The sequence below is a fragment of the Tyto alba genome, unplaced genomic scaffold (assembly GCF_018691265.1).
Source record: "Tyto alba isolate M040663 unplaced genomic scaffold, T.alba_DEE_v4.0 Super-Scaffold_20000042, whole genome shotgun sequence".
Lineage (NCBI taxonomy): Eukaryota > Metazoa > Chordata > Aves > Strigiformes > Tytonidae > Tyto > Tyto alba.
Genome location: NW_024881293.1, coordinates 11278920 through 11300621, shown reverse-complemented (window position 1 = coordinate 11300621; position 21702 = coordinate 11278920). Strand labels below are relative to the sequence as shown.

Here is a 21702-nt window from a genome sequence, read left to right as displayed (position 1 = left end):
AGAGCCCTGCTGGCATGCTGCCGTGCGAGGGAGTTGTGCAGGGCCCGCTGCAAGCGGCAGAGCCCGGGCGCTGAGCAGGGCCCTGCGCGGATTCTGCGCGGGATCTGCGCTTCCCAGCGCCGGGCGCCACCCCGCCTCCCCCCGCCTCCCCCCGCCGCCTCCCCCTCCCGCGTTCCGCCTCTTTCCGGCACCGGTTGGCTGCAGCCACCGCCTGTCTGCGGACGCGTAGCCACTCCCAGCGCACGGTACTGCCCCTGCGGCGGTGATTGGCCCGCCCTGACGGGCGGGCCCCGCCTCCCGCGGGCGCAGCGAGGGACGGGGAGACGGCGGCTGAGGCGGCGCCGAGCGTGGAGCGGAGCCGGTGAGTGCGGGCCGGCCCCGGGCCCCTCCGCCCCGCGGCGGGCGCTGACACGGCCCCCGGTGCCCATCGCCGTGGCCTCACGCCTGAGGGCCGGGTGGCCCCGGGGCTGTGTCGCGGAGCCGGGTGACATTGCCGCGGCCTCCCACGGGGGTCACCGCCGCTTCGCCCTCTCCCGGTTAACCCTCCGTGCTGTCCCGGCGGTCCGGCCAGGGGCGGCGGGGCTCCGGCTCCTTCGGCCGGCCTTCGCCGCCGCTCCCTTCCGCCCGGGAGTTGAGGGGAGCGGCGGGAGCCGCGCCGGCAGCCGGCCCACGCTGCGGGAGAGCGGCGCCGGCCTTTGCCGTGGTCACCGCCGAGCCGCGGCTCCGCGCCAGAGGCCCGGCCCGCCCGCGGGTCGCGCTGCCCCGCTGCCCGCCCGGCCCCTGCCCGCCTGCCAGCCCGTCCCGCTTCTCCTCCGGCCTGTTTGTGGCCGCCCTGCTTTGCCAGCCCGTCCCGCATCTCAGGGCTGAAGCAGGTGGCTGTACCAAGCACCTCCAGCTCCTCTTCCCTTCAAAGATCTAAAGCTGGGCTCGGATGAGAGTGTGTCTCCTGATGCGTGCTTAGATGTGAGGTGTGATTTCTGTTTTGGTTTTTTTTTTTTTAAGTTGAGGTGAACCTGAGAATAAGGCAAGCCTGTGTTTCTCTACTGAGGGGTAGATACCAGAGGGTGTGGAAGACATTAAATGCAGCTCTCGATGTCCTCTGCTTCTGTCCTCCTTCAGCATAAGCAAAAGTTGCAGAGCGAGGGTGACTTCCCTGCTTTGCTTTCAAATATGGAAAGTGTCTGGGGTTAGATTTAAATTGTAACATAAAAAAACACACAGAAAATGTTGGAGTGACTGTGCAGGGTTAATAAACTCAGTTCCACCTTCTCTATTTCATGCGAACTCGCTGTACCGAGGGCGTAGCAGTTGGTGTTGCAGTTGCTTTGACCATAAACCTGCACTCCCCTGAAGTTTGGAGGAGTTGAAGATGTGTTTGCGTTTGACTGTTTTTCCTGTTGGCTGTTAATTTAGCAAACTGCGTAGAGTGGGTTTGGAGTCTGCTGTCACTTCGCTCTTTTTTGTGTTGGGTTCTTATGGTCACATTAACTGAAAAGCTTTTTCTGGAGGTTGTGTGCTCCTCCGATGTTTTTCTGTGGTTTGATGAATTTAGAGTGTTTTGAAAACATTCTGTTTTTTAAATGACTCTAGTTTGGGAGAAGGGTGCGTGTGTAAAGGAACAGAAGAGATGTCTGTGGGTGTTGGAAAACAGCTGAGGGAAGAGAGACTGTGCAATAAGGGTATCAGAGGGTTGGTATAATCATACCAACAACCTGTGGGTGAATTTATTTAAAAATAATCGTGTGATTGGGTGTCTGAAAAAACAGGGCTGGGTTCTAGGTAACACTGAGCATCTTTACATCCCATTAGAGCAGTGGATACTCAACACTTACTTTTCCCCAGCAAGTCAAAAATCATTGTTTAGGACCTCTGAATGTTAGTTTTGAGGAGAGCTGCGGAGGAGGAGGGCACAGGGACTGTCCTTGGTGTTGCATTTCATCAGGCTCTGGTGATTGCTTCAGGCAGGGGAATTTTAGCTGTTGATAGCACAGCGATACGAGTCAGGCACTGCAATAATTTCTTTTTGCTTGACCTGCAGCTGTAGCTAGTACCTGACTTAAGCAGTCCCCGCTGCAAGTGCATGTTTCAGGCATATCTGGTGTGTTAAACTTTGCTTCAAGAGATTACATAAAACGTAAGGTGAGCTCCAACGCAGCCTTGAGTGTGTGGTTACCCGGTGAAGCAGATGGGCTTGGTACAGGTCAGACAGGTTTGCTGTCAGAAAAAGCTCAGGAACCAGGAATAATTTTCTTCTAGTAACTTCACTGCTAATTGTAGGAAGGTACATTCGAGTTTGTGCCTTCCTTATGTGAAACTGATCCCAATACTTCGCATTCCAGGGCTGTTCCCCATTTTTCCAGGTGATATGTAAGTATTCCTGGTAGCTGTCTTACAAAGGGAAGTTACTTTTTGTGTTGTATGGAAAGGTAAACTGAAATGCACACTGCTTACTCCAGGACACAAAATAAATGCGTGTTGGAGGAGTGCTTTGCTCTCTAGTTGTGCTTTAAATCACTACTCCTTGCTGTTGTGCAGTTAGTGATGAAGGTGTGTCTGAGTTACCAGAAGGTAATCAAACTTAATTGAAGTCTTCAATGCTTTGGCTAAGCAGAGTTGATGCTTAACTTTGCATTAATTTTTGTACGATTTAGAGTACAACAGACAGTGGGGTGGGTTACTCATGTACAGTCAATGTGGAGAGCTTTGCTGTTGGGAAATATCACCTGCTTGGCACACTTGTGGGTCGTTCTGCTTAATCATGGAAGATTTTAGTTCTTTATTTTCCCTTTTGTCATAGGTAATTTAAACTGCTGGGGTTCTAGACCAGGGATCGTAATTATCTGTTACTGTGTTGAAATAGTTCCTGGCAAACATTGCTTGCGTATTGACTGAGGGTTGCTTGAATTCCAAATAATCTCAGTTTGAATTCAGAAATTTCAGTGGTGCTGGGATTTGTCACTTTGGGACCTCATCCGTGCCTGTGGTGACATTCAGGTGAATGTACCCAATATTCCACTGATGCGAAAGCTTGTATTTGCATGGGCCTGCAGAACGCCTGCTGACTGAGAGGTCACGTATAATATTTTACTGTCACTTCTTTATGACATTACCTTTGAGAAGTAATTTTTGAGAAGAGTATTCATGCTGGGCGGATGCTTGGGGTTTTGTGTGTGTGGTTGGTTGGTTGTTTTTCTGCCTTCTGTTCCTGAAGGAGGATGATTGCTGTCTGACAAATGGAGTGGGTTCAGCAGAGGGCCCCTGTGATTCAGTCCCCTTGTTTAAGTTCTCTGTTCTCCCTGAGATAAAGCTGTTATCTGTCTTGTAGATAAGAACTGGTCTTCAGTTTTTGGCTGTAGAAAGCATAGTTGAGGTGATCCCAGCAACAGTCTTCTTTTAGCAACTGAAGAATGAAGCAGTTTTTTCTTGCCAAGATTTTCTCTGTTCTATGGCTCATGCCTTCCTTCCAAGCTTATTTCAAAATGCAAGTCTTCTGGACTCCTCTGAATAATACAGCTGGCGTTGCTAGCAGAAGTTTACGTTTAACCATTTCTCAGTGTTCAGCAACTGGCTTAATTCAAGCCAGATAATCTAAAACCATGCAGAGAATTTGTATCTTTATCCTTAATTTATTGGCAGACTTGAGTTATATCTGGCTGAGGCAGACAGGAGGAGCATTTATTTTGTACTTTGGAGCTAAGAAAGCGTGTAAAAAAAAAAATCACACTCTTCCAGATATTGTAATTTAGTGAGTCTTTTAGTCAATGATTCTTGAAAATCACGCTAACAGTTTCTGTATCGACCTTTAAAGGCAGAAGTGCAATGGACTATTCATAGCTAATGTTTTGGGATCAGATTTGTATGCAACTGAAAGATGAATGTGACTGAAGAGAGTTGAGTCTGCAGGGCATATCTGGTTTTGATTTTTAATGGCTTAATCAAACTGGAAGGCAAAGATGGACCTCAAGGGGCCATCTAGTTATAGTTCATCCCCCTGTTCTGAGTGTTTCAGACCTCTTTTCTGTGATTTTCTGTGATGCTTTTGCTCCAAGGGTGAATTTAAGGCTGCAGTAATCTCAGCTCTTACCACATCTCTTTCTCTGTCAGGCTCAATTGCTCAGTTTAACAATAACAATTGAAGGAAACCTAATTGAGCAACTTCCCTGGGTACTGTTTAACTTCAGCCTGCCTGGGAAAATGTGTGAGAATTTCTGCAGGAACTCTCTTGGTTTTCTTTTTTCCTAATTTAATTATACATTTTCATTAGTGATGTTAACAACATTAAAAAAAAAAATGAATTAGCAATTGGATAGCTGTTGAGTAATGAGGGAAGCTGGCATATATGAATGGAGTTATACAAGTGACTTTACCTGAATGAAATTGAAATTCTGTCCCAGAGGTGAACTGTGACTTCATCCAAGTCTGTGTAACAGTAATGTCCGTGAGCTGTAAGTATGGTAGGTGCTGTACACATTCTGAGTTTCCATATGTGTCTTGTTTTGTCTCCTTCTTTTTGGTAATGATTAGAGAGGGGTGGATAGTGGGACTGTTTCTTCTGCCTATCTTATGAATCCAGTGCATTTTGTGGGCATCAAGTCATAGCAGCTCTTGTCTGCTGGAACTGTGTGGTTTTGCCATTCCCTGTCTATCAGGGCACTCCCATGTCCAGGGCTCTGAACTACTTTTATAATTACTACTGGGGCTGTCTGAGGAAAAAGCAAACATTTCTTAGCAAATAGCTGCCATTGGATTCAGATAGCTGATGGTGCTGACTGTTTGCTTTGCAGTGTATCTGCTGTTCTTGCTGGATAGATGATATTCTTTCCGAAATCTTAGTGTTTTGTGACAGGTCTAAATTCCACTGGAGAATATCAGACAAACATGTTTTTCGATAATGACACGTTGCAAGCCAGTCTCTGGGCTGGATGCCCGGGCTTCTCCTGTTTTCTGACTATGTAGTAATGTGAAAACTAATGACTAGGTCTGCTTTTTTAGTTAAGGTATTTTTCTGTTAACAGGTAGTTTCGGATCTGCCCAGGTGTTGGCAGAATGAGAGTGGTTCAGATGTTAGTGAAGCATCGAGAGGATAAGCAGTGTGATTTCTGCCTCCATCAGCTGTGAGTTTTGTGCAAGACCCAGATCTCCTCCTTCCTGCTGCTCCTGGAAGTTGGTGATGGTGATCTGCCATGGGAAAGCTTGTACGTAGCTGGTAGAATACATAAAGGAGGGATTTTAGGCAGGTTGTGCTGTAATGATGTGAAGTCAAACTTGTAAATAAGGTTTAAATCTGAAATAATGGAAATGTGTACTAATCTGCAGGCCTTTATTTTATCAATGGTATTTTCATTGTACACGCCCTAAATGGAGAATTCGTGCTTATTTCTTAGTTGTAATGCTGGTCTCTGAAGCTCATTGGCTCTTCTGCTGAGGAACTAATTACCTTTAGACTGTGTAATTTAAAATATGTTCAAATGAAATAGGTGAAATAGAGCATCATGACTGGATTCATAAGTGGCTTGGACAGCTAGAGCTGTTTTTAGTCTGAACCCCCACCCCCTTTGGGCAATGAACTGGTACCTGCCTGTAAGACATTCCTCCTAGTACGCTGCTTTTATCATCTGAATAACTTGATTCTGTCTCGCCTGTCCTTTTAATCAAAATCACCACTAAGAAAAGCAGAATGTCTAACTTGTCAGAGAGTCAATTTGACAGCTTGATTGAACTTGCTCAGGTATTCATTAAGTGCCTCTAGAGAGAGCTGGGAGAATGGAGAGGAAAGACTAACAATGCTCTCATTTTTAATGTGCAAAGCATATTTTGTGCATCTCCTGGTATGTGGGGAATGAAACTTGTTTTAGTGCGCAGATGTTTCTGCAGTTGCTAGAACACAGGCAGGATACCTAGAAAGAGTTGCAGGGCTCCAAGGACTGTCACAAACCAGGCCATTGCAGCTAAGTTCATCAGTTAGGCTAAGATGCCACTGCCAGAAGCGGAGGGCCTGAGCCTCCCTGTTTTGCAACTTGCTAAATAATATTTAATCTGTGTCTGTGAATTAGAATGGCTAAGTTACAGGCAGTGTTTTCTGATGGAGTTGAAACTGGATGCTGGAGTAAGTGCTTTGTACTTTCAACAAACTATCATGCATTTTGTTGTAAAAGCACCCCGTATGTTACTCATTAAACCTCTTTAACTTTTGAACTCGCCTTCACCAGCAATTTTGCTTTCTGATTATATATTCTCTTAGGGGAATGGTTTGTTCTACAACAGACTCCTCTGCTGAGGAGTCTGGATCCAGATGTGTGACAAAGACTTGTGTAACTACAATATAAATAACACAGAAGTGTGTTATAAAAAAATAAATCCAATCTGCAGCTTTTTTTTTGCTGTTTCCTATGGCTTTGTAAACATAAATAATGACTCTGTACAGAGCTGTACAAAATACAAGGATTTAAAAAATATCCAGCTGTTCCATGTTGGGTTTCAGTGGATTACTTAATGAGCGAGTCAGATTGCTATATATGCAAAGTAATGTCTGGCTTCTAAGGGCCAGGTACTACAAAGTCACATTGAAACTTTAAAGCAAAGTTTCTCTGTGGCTTCAATGTACATTATTGGTCATAACAGCCAGAATTCAGTTAATAACTCAACGATGTCAGAATCCAGCCCAACTCCAAAATAAAATACAGTTTTGTTGCTTTGCAGCAAGCAAATGTGAATAAAAATAATAAATGCTATTTTTACATTTAAGCCTCTGCAAGTTTAGAGCCTATATTTATGTAGAGCATGTGGGCAGTTTTAATGTGTAAAATTGAGCATATAGACAGGTGTTTGTAAGATCAGGGCAATGGGCACTAAAAATAAAACCAGAACACGTCTGAATAGGATCAAAGAGAATATTGTTAAGTAAATGGGTATCATCTTTATGCATGTGCCTGTTCTAAAATAAGTCCAGGCTCAATAACATCAGTTTAATTTTTAAAATTTCCTCTTAGTCATCTCTTTCTCAATCATCTTTCAAAATCATGTTTTAAAATAAAGTTGCATATTGCATTCCTAAGCTCTTTAGCATGATTTCTGTTTTTGTGGGTTTATTTTTGGTAGAGATAAATCTGATATTGTGACCTACATTTCTTTATTTGAGGCAGCTAGGGATAATACCTCTACCTGTGATTTCTTTCATGCTTTTGCTGAAAGGCATTGTTTTACAATAAATTTTCCAGGTACATGAGATAAGAAGAAAAGAAAGTAACTGCAGATAGTAATTAGAAATACTCAACAGTCTGTGTTCTTCAAAATAATTTAATGAAGTGCTCTGCTCCATAGTGTTATGAGTCATCTTTGGTCTTTGGATCTTTACAGGAATGTGTGTTCATGTGGCCTGATGTGACCAAGCTTCCGTGATACAACTTTTCAAGTGCAAACACTGATGCTGTTTAGGTCATGCTTTGGTCTATCAGATGTTATCTTTCATTAAAATGTTGAGTTATTACTCTGAGCAATATCCAGCGATCTCCTCTTTTCAAAAACACCCTCAGGAGTTGTAAACACATTGATATGTGTCTTCCCAAAACTTTGGCAAGTGATGTTTGGCATTAAAGATACCCAGGTGTGTTTGTCCTCCTTTGGACTGAGTACATGGGTCATGCATAGCTTCATCATCACAAATTGGTCATGCACGAATATAGACAAGGCTGATCTGTCTCTGGCTTTGCGTTAATATCTCTGCTGCAGCCAAGGGGTTTTGAAAGTGAAATCTGGCACTAATTTATGAGAGCAATGTGGGGGAAAAAAAATAGGTCAGCAAGTATGAAAGGTGCTGACAAGCATATAATATCTAGAGATTGTTAAAAATAAAAAAAAAAAAGTCTTAAGATGATCTTTCCAAGTAAGCAAGCTGTTGTGCCTGAGGTTTCCCAGGCATCAGAGGGGGACAGAGGTGAAGTAACTTGCTGGAGGACACATGAGAAGGCTGTGGCAGAACCGGGGAGCAGTTCGGGAATTCAGATTTCCTAATACCACATCCCTTGAAAGGAAACTAACAAAATGGAAATGTGGTTATTTGAGCGGGCTTGTTGCTTAGAAAACTGATCTTTGTTGTTGCACACCCCATTTGTGAATAGATTCAGAACTCGGAGAGGCCACCTTTCTGTGCTAACTCAAGTTTTTCGAACTTTAGCTCTCTAATTTCTGCATATTTAGGGATGAAAAAATTGCATCAGAAAAAGCAGAAATATTAGAAAGTTAGACGCTAAAGTGATAGTGTCTATTTAAAGCATTATCTCGGCATTTATACTCTGCAGCTGAGGTTAGGCTGACGTTGCCTTTCACGAGGCAAGTGGGAGCATGTATCGCAGCAAGAAACATCTGTGCAAACTGCACCGATTCACTAGCTACGAGCACATATGCATTGTGACAGAAGAAAGAGAGTTCTGAAATCACTGTGGTGCTGCTTTCAGTCAAATTGCTAGCATCATCAAAATAACCTTTATGGCACGTGTGAGGCATTGGATCTATGTCTTTCCTAAAATAACCTCCAATTGCTTATGACAGGCTTTTGGGACTTACTGCTGTGACTATTTTTTCCATTTTCCAGGGCTGGGTTTTAAATTTCTATATGCCTTCTCCAATATCTCGATGCTCAGCAGTCAGACCGAGTAGCAGCCAAAATCCTCACCGTAAGTGATGGAAGAGGACAGAGCAGGATCTGATTCTTTTCTCTAGAAGCGATGGATATTTTGATGTTGTAGCTTGCAGCTGAGTTCCTTGCTGGCTGAAAGGAGTGAATATAATTGGCACGGTTTTTACATAGCACCAAAGTACTCCCCGCATTCACTTGCACCTTAAATGAGGGAAATGGGGCTAGGATCCTGGGAATGTTCCTTATCTGGGAGCTTGGGAGAGGGGTTTTCCTACTGACAATGGCCATGGGAGTAGGTTGCTCCTCCTTCCTGTACAAGCTTTTTATTGCCTACATATTTCTTACTTTTCACAGCAACTCTTGCTTTGTTCTTGTTTTCCATTTAGGAGCCGTTCTTCTGCCCACTTGTAAGTGCAACTGGTATGGGTAATGGTGTGAGAGAAGGTCAAGTGGATTTCAGACGGCAGGATGTGGATCCAGTTACATCACCCCATCTCCCATCAGAGGTAAAAGCAGAAGATTGTTTGGTATATGCAGTGGGTTTGAGAGGAGCTGCGTGGCTACTCTCCAAAGGAAGCATCTCAGCGGGATTTGAGCTGCGGAGTCTTGAAAAAGCTGTAGTGTGTGTGCAAGCCACATAACCTGTTACTTTTGGTTTCTCTAAGGGCAGCCAAGCAGTCCTAGCCCTCTGGGAGGAGGGCTGCATTAGACAGGCATGCAGGGCTGCGTTCCCTGTTCAAGGTTATGTCTTGGTATGTCTTCAGTGGCAGAGTTGGGAAGGGAGCCATAAGTCTTGGTTTCCCTGCTCTTGCTGCTGTTGCTAGACTCTTGTTAGAAACACTGGAAGATAAGGTGACACTGAACCTTGGTCTGATTTGGACCAAAACTCAGGCTTAAGTTCACACAGTGCTGCCTTTGCATGGCTACCCTTGCATTTAGCACCAGGCAGGCAGAGATTGGAAGGGTAAGATTGAACTGAACCATGTATTTTGGTAATAAACATTAACTTCTTAGTTGTGAAATATTCTGAAAAAAGAAAAATGTTAACTCCTCTTCTCCATGAAAACACACAGCATGTCAAAAGTTAACGTTCTTAAGTCTTGTCTTGACTTGTCTTTCAGTCCGTAACCTTCACGGTGTTAGATTTCAAGTCATTTACTTGCTTTCTGCCCATGTGTTACCAGAAGATAGCTGTTTTATAAATATGAGCTGTGGCAAGAATGTCAATAACAAAACCACTTTTGTTCCATTTATCATAATAGGAAACCTGTCTTGTTTTATTCTTAGGATCTTGGGAACAATGTGGAAACAGGACTTGTGTGTTGCTGGAAGGGCAAGAAAGAGACTTGCCTTCTCTGTATGCCTGAATCACGAGGAGGTAGAGGCTTAGCTTTTAGGAATCTTAATAGGGAGAAAACAGTACATGTAAGAGGTGGCAGACCTTGAAACTTTGCTTCTTGGTAGACAAGTCTAATCTTTGTGCTTTATGATCTGACCAGGAATTTACTATGCTTGAAATTTTGAAGATAATTTTGACCCAAGTCTTTGAGAGAGGGGATAAATGCTGCAGCAAAGGTAAAATATTATAACTTTTGCTTAGGAATGACTGTGTCATGCTGAACAATGCTTTGTTCCAGGATAGCCAGGAGAAAAAGAAAGTGCTCAACTCCCTGATGTCTGGTGCATTGGCTGGTGCTGTTGCGAAAACTGCAGTAGCTCCACTGGATAGGACAAAAATCATGTTTCAAGGTGAGTCCTGTTGGCTTTTGCAAAATGCTCTTACTTTATTGTTAGCAGAATCCAAAACAGCTTCTTTGACCTGTTCAGTCAGCCAGTGCTCCAGTGCTTTGCCCTCCTTCAGCCTGCAGAGACCTGGCAGGATGCAGACAGAATAGTGACGTTACCACAATGAATTGAGTCTAAAAACCTATTGTTTGATTCTTGGTAGGATTACTGCAGGTGCCAATCAGCTGTGCATCTGGCCTGTACTATTGGATCCAAGTCTCATGGTAGTCAGCTAGAGTTTTGCTATTTCAGTGTATTTCGGGTGCATGTATTGCTGGTTAGAGACAGATGCCTGTGGCTCATGAATGTTTGCTGGCCACATGGATTCTGTGACATAAAGGCAGCATTTGAGGGGATGATTGGTAACACTCTGGATTTCTGTGTCTGTTCAGTTTGGGGAAATAAGGTGGAGGAGGGGAAAGGAGCAATATAAGGAGATATGGTGACACTGGAGGGAGGTAATTGAACTGTTTGAGTTACTTGCTAAAGGCTGGATGCCAAGCTGTGCCTGCTCAAATGTGTGCAGTCTTTTCTACTAAGAGTTGCATTGTATTGCAGCTGGACTGTTTTGGTTAGGCTTGAAGTTAATAATGACAAGTACTGCAAGAGGCGTTGAGGCTGGCATACCTAGATTTGTATTACAAAGCCCTTTTTGGAACCCGTAGAGTGTGTAACTGAAAATGAAATTCATCTGATTGGAATAGAAAATTCTCATGTGTTTGGCGGGATTTGGGATTCAGGCCCATCATGGGCTTTGTTCAGTTCCCCTGTTTCAGCGCGGGAACTGTCAGCTCACTAATTGTCCCAAAGGGAAGAGTGCAGGCTGATAATACAGTAGATATTTGGTGAGTCCAAGAATTTTAAATCTGGTTGACATCCCAGATTAAATGAATTGGGTAGGTTTAATCTAATCCCTGGATGACATTTAATTTTGAACTGACTTTCATTTGACATGATTTTCATTCTCAACATAGCAGGAATAGCGGGGATATAGATCAGGGAGTTCAAGCTGTAGGGAGCTAAAGCCTGGGCTGGCTGCAGGCGGGGATTGTGTCTGTGACCAGATGCTTGTGCAGCGATGAGTACGCGCTGTGCTTCCTCTCCAGAACAAACACTGTGGTTCATCTCAGGTTGGAAATGTCAGGATCAGAGGTGAGGTGGAAACTGCAGCACTGGGGTGAGTCAACAGCTGCCCGTATAAATCACTTTTAATTTGTACAGGCCTACATTTAGAGAGACCTGTTTGGTTTGGCCCGTTAAACTCTCTGCAAAGGATATGATTAAATTATGGCCCATGCTGAAAAATTTCTGAGTATCTAATGGATTTCTTAGGCTTTTGCTCTCTTAAAGGTTTTTACTCTGGGGCCTCTTCCCTGTCTGTGAAGAGGGAAAGCATCTTTGGGTCACGTAAGTGTAGGAAGGTTGTCCCTTGAACTAGAGACTGAAGAATTTTCCTGTGGGAGAGGGAAAAGAGCTCTTTTCCATGGCAGAGCCAGCTGCAATGGGTTACTGGGGTGGTTTTATTTCTGAAAGAAGTGTTGAATTGCATAAAGGAGCACCGTGGTGAAAACGTATTTGCATGGGATTGTTTGATACACTTGAGAGGTTACAAGTCTCAAAGGAGTTTGAAAGAAACTGCAATAGACACTTAATTGGAACCATGTTTCATTAGCGTTGCTGTTCGGGTTTTAGCCTGGGTTTCCTTTCTGCTGTAGGAATGTTACGAAACAGAGCTGCTGTATGCCAAATAAATCTTGCTTCCAAATGCCTTGTGTATTACATAGTTAAAGAGATGCTGTCAGTTTGAATGGATGCAAGAAAAGAAACGGAGTGTTCATTTGAGTTTTGCTAGGATGAAACCATTCTTGCGTGGAGCCTCACTAAACAGGCCCGTTCTTCGCTGGATTCTGGCATTAGGCTGGAAGCTGTGCATGGAAATGCTCTACTAAAATAAGTGGTTGGTGCAGGATTTTTTTTTTAATATTTTTTGTTTATCGTTTATTTTTAGCACTTCTTAAAGTGTGTCAGAAACTGAACGTTTTCATAACAGTAGGTGGAAAAATGAACTTATGTGCTAAAGAGTTTGGGAGCACTTACCAGTGGAAAGTCTTTGTTTATTATAAAGAATCTCTATTCTTTTCCTTCTATTTTTATCCCTTAGATAAAATGCCTGTATGGTTTATTTGATCCATCTAAATGTATTGCAAGACCTAATGCTAATTTTTTCTTTTTAGTGTCTTCAAAAAGATTTTCTGCCAAGGTGAGGTGATGTGTCTGTCTCCTGTTGACCTGAAGTGTTTGGCTAATGGTAGTAATAGCCCTAACAGCATCTTTTGTTTGTATTTATTTAACTTTCTTGCCTGGGTTTTATTAGCAGCACTCCTAGTGAAAGAACATAGAGGGAAAGACTGGAAACAGTTTATAAGATTGCTTAGGACAGTGCTCTTTTGCATTCATGTCTTTGTCCAGTGCCTAGCACAGAGCAGCCTTGGTCCTCATTCATACTCCAGGCTCTACCTGTGACATGACAGTAAATGTTGTGGCATCAACCAGGGCTTTGTTTTCTTAAGCCTTCTGCTCTAGTAGTTGTTTTCTTTCCCCCAACCACCACTGGGGTTGTTTCCGAGTATACAGGAAATTTGAATCTGGGTGCTGATCATTATTGTGGCGTGCTGAATGTTTTGTTGCGTGAGCATTACGGCTGTTCTATCCATGCTGTGCTAATACGTGTAATCCAAATGTTTCTGTCTTATACTGAGACGATTAATTTGGGTTGAGAGATGGTTTGTGCAAACATCAATCCAGCTCTGTGACTTGCCCTCAGAGAGAAAATTAAGATGTCTTGAACGTAAAACTCTGTCTTCCTGACTCTGGTTCTTTTTCGTTCTAACTTATCTGATTCAGTCTCCCCAGAGAAGACATTTTAGTTGTCTTATTCTGGAGTCAGGGTTGCGAGCATAAACAGCTGGTATCAGTTTAGTGTGGTTGGGGTGGGAAGGAGGACTTGGAGAGGTTAAGCTGCAGGGTCACCTTTTCCCCCTCTATTGTTTGGACTCCCTCTTATCATGATCTCCCTGTCTGACCTTTGATCTGTTGCCTGCAGGAAGCCTACAGGCTGATTTATCGCACCTACCTCAATGAAGGCTTCTGGAGTCTCTGGCGGGGGAACTCAGCCACCATGGTCCGTGTGATCCCTTACGCTGCCATCCAGTTCTGTGCGCACGAAGAGTACAAGCAACTCCTGGGGAGTTACTACGGCTTCCAGGGAAAGTAAGACGCATCGTGGCTTTGATCCTTGGAGAGGAGGATGGAGCAGTTTGTGGGACCATAGACTGTAGGGAGGGAGCACGTTTCTCTGCTTTGTGCAGGCCTGCTGAGTTGAAAGCTCTGTTGGTAGAGTTGTGCCGGCCCCTCTTATGATGGCTTGGCAGAACAGGGTGTGTGAGGGGGCTAAGCAAAGGGCTGGGCTTCTAGTCTGGCACAGGGGAAATCTTTGTCAGAAGAAGACTCTGTCTTCCAGAGGCGTGAGCAAGAAGTGGCCTAGACATTGAGTTAGCGCTTCCCTGTGCTGAGAGTGGGCAGGCAAAACAAAGGGCCTTTCTTTGCAGGAGAAGCAACAAGATCCAGCCTTGTGCTGTTATCTGAGCTCTGTGTGTGGCCTGAGCCTCCTGCTCTTGGGCATATAAAGTCTGAGACACCCCAAGTCAGGCTTGCTGTCCTCCACAGATTTTCTCTAAGCCTGTGTCTTGAATGGCTGTGGCAACCCACAGCTACTTCAACCCCCACCCACCCAACTCTTTTCAGTACACAGGCAGGGAAGGGATTCAGTAGCAGATAGAGTAGAGCCATGCTCAAAAGCCACGTAGTATTTCCATCTCCAGGTGATCTGTTTGGTCTCTTCTCTCACCTTACTTTAGAGCGCTGACACCCTTTCCTCGATTCATTGCTGGCTCTCTGGCAGGCACAACGGCTGCCATGTTAACCTACCCCTTGGATATGGTCCGTGCTCGAATGGCTGTCACGCCGAAGGAGATGTAAGTGCCTAACAAAAGCAAGTACAAGCACCACGAACAAATGCAGAACTTTCTTTTAAGGTCAGATGACTTTATTCCCATTTTCTGGGTCACTTCTTGCTCGGAGCCTTTGGTGTAATAAACATCTTACTGCTGGGGTCTGAGCACTGATTAAATGACCAGAGCTCTGGTTAGTCCAGGGGCCGGAAGGAGATTGATACTGAAAGACGTCACTAGTAAAACCTGTGTGTTGGTTCTTTAGGAGGCCAGCTGGCACAATGCCTCCAGAAGAGCTCTAACAGACAGGATAGCATGCTGTGGTAGGGCTATAGGAGAGCTGATGACTGGCATCTCCATTTGCAGACAGGCTTCTGAAATCCCTTCTGAGCTGTTAGAGGAGCTCAAAGCCGAATTAATTAATTGTTGATCCTTCAGAAAGTCCTGTTGGAAATACTACTGGTGTATGCAGTCACTAACCAGCACAGATTTGCTTTTCCTGTGTCCACATGCTAGGTACAGCAATATCGTTCATGTCTTCATCCGAATATCCCGAGAGGAAGGATTGAAGACGTTGTATAGAGGATTTACACCTACTATCCTTGGAGTGATTCCGTATGCTGGGCTTAGCTTCTTCACCTATGAGACACTGAAGAAATTACATGCAGGTAAAGGCAACTCAGTTTGCTTTCAAATGAAATAGTGGAGGCTTTTGGCTAACTTGAGATGTTAGAATTCAGTGGTGCAGGTCCTTTCCTGGGCCTTGAAGCCAAATGCAAAGTTCTGTGCTTGTGGAAGATGCCTTGTGCCTCCCTCTCTACAATCCCAGACTATGAAGAAGGCAAGCTGGAGGAATGCAGTATTTCTGTCTCACAGAAGAACGAGAAGGTGCAAGTCTGGGTGCAGAAGGACTTGGTTACATACCAAGTCAGCTAACAATCCAGTTGGGAACAAAATCTCAGGAGCTCTCCTCTTTTTGGCTCTCAGCCTGCCTGACCTTAATCACGTGTTTATTACGAGAAGCTTTTTACACTCTGCTACTTTCTCTTTCCCAGATCACAGTGGGAAATTACAGCCATCCCCTCCAGAGCGGCTTTTGTTTGGTGCCTGTGCAGGCTTGATTGGCCAGTCAGCTTCTTACCCCCTGGATGTGGTTCGCCGACGAATGCAGACGGCGGGGGTTATGGGACACACGTACAGTTCCATCCTTCTCACCATGCAGGAGATTATAAGAGAAGAGGGACTAATCCGTGGCTTGTACAAAGGACTCAGCATGAACTGGGTCAAAGGTCCAATTGCAGTGGGAATAAGCTTCACAACCTTTGACCTGACGCAGATCCTTCTCCGTAAATTACAGCACAGCACTAATGTTGAAAGGTAGTAGCTTAATCCCCACAGCCCTTGCTGGGGAAAAGTATAACATGTGTAGAAAGAGCAATGCTAGTGTTCCCTCACTTTGTACATGCTCTCCTGCAGCTGAGAACTTACCTTTATTGTTTGTTTGTTTGTTTTTTCTGTTGTTGGATTTTTGTTCTTTTTAATGAGCCTTTGAGTTATTTGGAAACCTCAACCTGAAACTATTTCCTAAACAAAATTCTTCTTGCGATTCTGCAGAACTGAGTCCTCTAAAGTAGCTGCCTCACCTTTCTGTATTACTCTTTGATACCAGGAGTGGAGCCTCTCAAACAAACATGTGCTGCTGCTGGCTCCTCACCTGGTCTCTGTGGGCAGATGAAGCAGTAGATGATGAAAGAGAGGACTTGGTGCTGCTGGAATGAACCCCTGGATCTGGGAAGTGACTGCTGCTCCTGGTAGGCAGTTTTTAGTTACTGAACATGTGTTAGCTGGAGGCAGTCTGCCAAGTGCAATATTCCAGTTAGTCTGTAGGGAATTCCAGATTCCTCTGACCTATGAGCATCGGTCTCCTTAAAACAGGACGCAGCAGGATTTAACAGGTCCAGGTCACTTCATTTGTTCTGGAAGTTGAATGTGAGCTCCAGCTGGAAATGCTGCCCTTTTTCAAATGTTCTTCTCATTTCTGGGTTGAGTTACGTAAAATATCCCTTGCTTGCAATGTCCCTCTGAGATTACCAAAGACTGTAGACAGCAGAGGAGGAAAGTTCTGAGCGGTTTTGTAAATCAAATTCTCATGTTTGTCGTCAGTGTTGTTGAGTAGGGGCTGTGCCTGGATTCACAAACTGGATTGAATGGAACTGCAGTAGTGCTTTTGGGCTACCCAAACCCTTCCGTTGTTGTCATGGTCTTAAAGGCAGTGTTTTCTGAGGGATTTGGCAGACTGTAGCGTTGTCGTGGTTTAACTCCTCAGATTTTAAGTATGTAACTTTTCTAGTGCATTAAGCAGTTTTATCCTTCAGTATTATTGTTGCCGCTTTATGCACGATGCAAGAACAAACATCTCAGATGCACGTGTGATGCAGACTTAGCTATCCTGAAAGGCTGGTCGTGTCTGGTGAATGCAGCCTAGTAGTTGACTCAAGCTGCTGGCCCTGCTTCTGAACAACTTTGTTGTCTTCTGGCGCCTGCTGTGTAGGTTGTCACCTCAGTTCACCAGTCCACACCTAAGCCCACTTGCTTTTATTCACAGACTTCTTCTGGACCAACCAAGTGCTTGGGAGAATGGGCACCACAGCCAGTATTGACCCTTCAGAAATTACATATAGTGCCAATCATTTCCAGTTGCAATTTGAAAACGAATGGTAAATGGTAGCTTTTGGTGTTTCTATTTCAAATTAGTTTTCAGGGGAGTGGAGATTTGGAGGTGGTTTTGTTTTATGTTCCATTCCCATATTAAATTTGGAGTGCAAGAGAGGTCGGAACAATCTTTAGACTTCTCTGAGAATCAGGTTACATAAACCAAGATTAAAAATCCCTTTTCAGCCAATAGAGTCTGTAATGTATAGAAGAAAAATAAGGCATAATTTAAAAGCTGTCCTTTTCCGGTGTATGTATTTTAGCCATTGTATTTTGAGCCTTGTGTCATGGCTTTATTAATGGGAATGGAGGTAATTGCACAATTGGTAGAAATAGCTTTCTCCTTTCTTTTGTCTTTGCACTTGTTCTTTGGAGCGTAACTTGCTTCTAATGCCAAATATTTCCCTAGCAATTGAGCACCTACACTTCCATTTTGTGGACATGGCAGAGAGCCAGCATACTGAAGTATTAGTTTGCGTGTTGTTCCCAGAACACATGGGATTGATCACACTTTAATGCTTGTGGATGCGCAGGGTATTAACCTCAGTAGTTTCTGCCTCCAAGCCCACAAATGATAATTTCCGTTGTGAAACTTAACTGCAGTCACTGATTTACCTTGTAATTAAAGAGATGTTAGGTGGTGGTGTTTTAAGAGTCTTTAGCAATGATAGCCATGAATTCTGTATATTTTTTGCTCCCATTGCTAATGGAAGATGATTAGATGTTCTCTTCATTTGGGTGAAATTTTGTTTAGTCGTTTGCAAGAGCTCTGATTTCTTTTCTCCAATGGAGAAGCCAATTACTTCTGCTCTTGTCTTTGTCTTCTCTGGCCCAGTGAGGAAATACTGAGGCAATTGCATCCTACCACAAAAGTGAGGTACAGACCAGCAACTAGGTGTGTCAGCAGCTGACTGTGCGTACGTGCGTGTCTGTGCGTCTGGCTGTGTGGACAATCCATGCCAAGTTCTCTCTCAGCTTGGAGGCTGCCGGTTCAAAGCACAGTCCTTTCTGCACAGCCAATGAGCGCTACGTGAAGACGAGAGGAACCTGAACTGTGGCATCCAGGTTTAGAGCAGGCTCCTTCACTCCACAGTACAGTAGGTCATCTCAGAGGCAAGTGCAGCAGACCCTGTCGTATGAGATGTTGAGCATCATTGAACCCCTGTGGCAACAGAGGTGGCTTAATTCCTCCTGGGTCCTGACCGAGAAAGGATTTACACTGGATGACTAGCCTCTTGTTTGGGACTGAATGGGAGGGCAGATCTGCACAGGCAACCTTCTGCCACATCAGGAGTGCAGCTAGGATATTAAACAACTGGGAAGCCTGCAAAGGAGGCAGCTTCTGGCTGGCTGACCCTGGCATCGTCCTCCTTGCAGGCGAAGTGCTGTGCAGGCAGCTCATCTGGAGCCTGGGGATTCTGAGCTGAAAAACAAGACCTGAAGCACAGCCAGACTTGGAAGCATTGGGCTCAGAGAAGTTGTTCCTTAATTAGCAGCTGCACCTGATCTTAATTCAGTGGAATTTTGGCCAAATGTGTTTTTCTAAGTTTTGCAGGCTGAGTGTTTGTTCAGAGACAGATCTTTGAATCCAGTCTGTAATGGTTTTGGTGCTTTTGTTTCTTGGGTAAAAGTGTTACTGCTATGGGTTGTTTTAAATAGGTGGTGTTTTGGTTTTTGTTTTTTTGTTGTTTTTTTTTTTTCCTTCTCTGATTTGAATGTAGAAAAGGAGAAACAGAGTGTTCTCTTCCCTTCTCTTAATCCTTGCATGAATTGAGATGTGTTCCAGATCTCTCTGCTGCCTGGAATGAGTGCCTGAGGAGTTTTAGGCATGCTGATTTGGGAGGGGAGGGTGCTGGTGTGCTGGCCAAGAAGGTCCATTGCCTTTAGCTCTGAGAAAGGAGACAAGTCTAACAGGAATATTCTGTAGTCCTTCTTTTATTTAGAACTTCTTCACTACTGCAAATTCTCCAATTTTTAATTTTATTCTTACCAAGTTCCTTGCTTTTATTTTCAAGTCAGGTTTCTCATTGTTCCTTAATGCGCTACTGCCAAACATTCAATTGTGCTTTTTTTTCTCACGTACTCTCCTTCCCTCCTTGTCTCTGCACCTTTAGTCCTGCACTAGCACTTCAAGAAAATCAGGTCCAATGAAATGCATCCAAAATGACAAAATTGCCACTTCAATAGCAATGCCCAAACAGCCCAACTAGGCTTCCCACTTACAGGCGGGGATGCTTTGGGCGGGGGCCAAGAAGTTAAAGGCACTAGGTGATGGGGCAGAATGTTTTCTTGGAAGGTTCTTAAACTACTTGTCCAGCCTAGCGCCTTCACTTCTCCTAGCACCTTCCCTTTACAAGCTGTGAAATGCTGCTGCTGCTTGTCCTTTCTTCTTTGGGTACCTCCATGTGATGCCCGCTTGCTCTGTGGAAGGGGCTGCTTGCTGGGTCGGTGGCTCGGGGAGAGCTTGTCCTTCTGGGAGGCTCAGAGGGTCAGTTCGGGAACTTGAATATGTGAGAGGTGGGACCTGAGCTGGCTCCTTGCAAACCCCTTGGCCCTGCGTGGCCTGTGCAGACCTCTGCTGCTTCCCCAGGAAGGCAGAGCTGCTGAAGAGCCGGCTGGGGGTTGGCAGGATGGTGGTGGAAGGATCAGGAGAGGAGTCACAGCCTCCCGAGGCATGAAGTCACTGAAAGCCCACGGGGTGGGTAGTGTGGTGTGGCACTGGTACTCTGTGGGAGCTCTCCAAAAGCAGTTTCACACCTTCTGTGGGAAATTAGTGGTACTTCTGTTAACTTCGTATTGCCTTCCTCCTGGAAGGATTCGAGCACTGTCATCTTCACCCTCTGGTGTCTTTAACACAAAAGCAGATGAGGCACAAAAGGAAACTTTGAGCAGAGGCACTGTGGCAACCCCGAGCAAGTCTGGTGCCAGTCCTGGGCGGGCAGGAGGAGGACGGAATGCGGTGGGATATTTCCCATGCCGTTTCCCCAGTGCCTGACTGGGGCTCTGCAGTATGTGACAGACCCTCCCCACCCGGACTGGGCCAGAGGAGGAGGTGGCCTTCCTACAAAACAGCCTTTTCTTTTTTTTGTTTTTATTGTAGGGGCTGATTCCTCCCGCTACCCCTGTCTCCCCCTTAAATGCCATGTGATGCAGGGTTTCCCAGCACTGTTCACTGCCTGTGTGGTCTATGCATATATTAGCACAAACACTGTTAAATGCCTTTTGTCAAGACTTGTCCTCACCATCAATGTGTGCGTGTATGTGTGTGTGTCAATTTTGACTGCTTTTCTTGGATCTGGAGTTCTATTTTATTGCAGTGAAGACACTTTGTTATATAATGTTTATATATTTTAAGATTTGTGCCAAGAGAGGATGTATATTTAATAAAAAATATAATTGACTTTGCAGGCTCTCTGAGGGTGCCTCCTATTCTACATGGCTCATACGAGAGAGGGGCCTGACACATTTAGGTAGATTTATTGAGGGACTAAATATGGGGGTGTCTGGGTGTACCTCCTCCGGGGCTCGCTGTGTCCCCCACCACGCAGGTCCCTTGTGCACCGAGCACCTTCCAAAGCACACGGGTTGGTGCTTTGGGCTTTGCGTGGAAGTGGGGAGAAGCTTGCAGGAAGGAAAGCAACTCTGGAGACGGCTCAAAACCTGGGCTTGCTCCAGAGGAGGCCTGTGCTGTCCCCGTCCCCAGCGCCGCAGTGCGGGACGGGGACGGGTGTGCAATGGCAGCAGGTGGCACTGTCGGCTCAGGCATGGCCCAGCAGCTTCCCCCGAAGTTGGGGACCCCTGGCTGCTGCTCAGCCCTGCTCGGCTCTTGGGGCTTTCAGCTGCATTTTGGGCTGAGTGTGGATGTGCCTCCGTAAGGCCTTGCAGGGCAGGACGGTCTCAGCGGTGAGGACAGGTCCAGCCCCTCCGCGAGGAACCTCCCTGCAAGGCAGGGCAAGAGCCCACGTCCTGCTTGTACCCCAAGAGAAGCTGCAACTGGCACCAGACCTTGCAGGAAGCTGATGGCAGAGCAGGAGAACAGTCCCTGGACCAGCTGCCTCTCATCCCCATTGGTCCCGACCCCTACCTTTGGCTTCCTGGCTCCCGGGGTGCAGGGAAGCATCCCCCTGGCTTGGTTTTTGGGCTGCCAGCTACGGTGTGAGCTGTGATTTTAGCAATTTCCCGCAGCTCTAAGCAGGAACAACACTGCAGGCAGTAAGGATGGCAAGGGGAATCTCATTTTGGGTAGAATTGGGGTGGGAAGGCAGGGCTCGCTGCTTCCCTCCCTGCCAGGGCATGACAGAAGATCTCTAGGAGCTGCTGCAATCCAAGCCCTCTCCCCACCCTGTGGTTTCTCACCAAGTGTGGCTCCGTGGCCACTGAAGGGGAGCAGAGGGGATTCGAGGCCGGATCCTGGGTCGCAGCAGGGCCTCGTGGTGCCAGGCTGAATCCTGGTGCCAGCGGAGCCTCCGCAGCAACAAAACCTCCTGGTCCCAGCTGCTCCCCTCTGCTGAGAGCCTGAGCGTGGCCCTTGGCAGAGCCCAGCCTGTACTGTATTCTAAA

The 21702-nt window shown here is 45.5% G+C and overlaps 1 protein-coding gene across 4 annotated transcripts; it reads left to right on the top strand.

The window, feature by feature from the left end:
- Positions 1 to 269: 269 nt before the first annotated feature.
- Positions 270 to 20542, top strand: SLC25A42 (solute carrier family 25 member 42). Of its 4 annotated transcripts, none has more exons than XM_032993767.2 (8): positions 270 to 361; positions 9022 to 9141; positions 10273 to 10384; positions 12655 to 12680; positions 13524 to 13690; positions 14338 to 14454; positions 14947 to 15098; positions 15486 to 20542. In XM_032993767.2, exons 2-8 carry the CDS (start codon positions 9058 to 9060, stop codon positions 15809 to 15811), a joined length of 984 nt encoding a protein of 327 aa, XP_032849658.1. In that variant the 5' UTR covers positions 270 to 361; positions 9022 to 9057; the 3' UTR covers positions 15812 to 20542. The 4 variants fall into 4 exon arrangements, with proteins under 4 accessions (XP_032849658.1, XP_042650695.1, XP_032849659.1 ...); XM_032993768.2 differs by lacking the exon at positions 270 to 361 and adding an exon at positions 883 to 968; XM_032993769.2 differs by lacking the exon at positions 270 to 361 and adding an exon at positions 8640 to 8672.
- The last annotated feature ends 1160 nt before the right edge of the window (positions 20543 to 21702 follow it).

What these genes read in the sequence shown, in the direction of transcription:
- SLC25A42 (XM_032993767.2), top strand. Translation starts at nt 9,058, where the DNA reads ATGGGTAATGGTGTGAGAGAAGGTCAAGTGGATTTCAGACGGCAGGAT. An exon ending in GCTGTCACGCCGAAGGAGAT is followed by an intron (nt 14,455 to 14,946) that starts GTAAGTGCCTAA and finishes TCCACATGCTAG; the next exon opens with GTACAGCAATATCGTTCATG. An exon ending in ACTGAAGAAATTACATGCAG is followed by an intron (nt 15,099 to 15,485) that starts GTAAAGGCAACT and finishes TCTCTTTCCCAG; the next exon opens with ATCACAGTGGGAAATTACAG.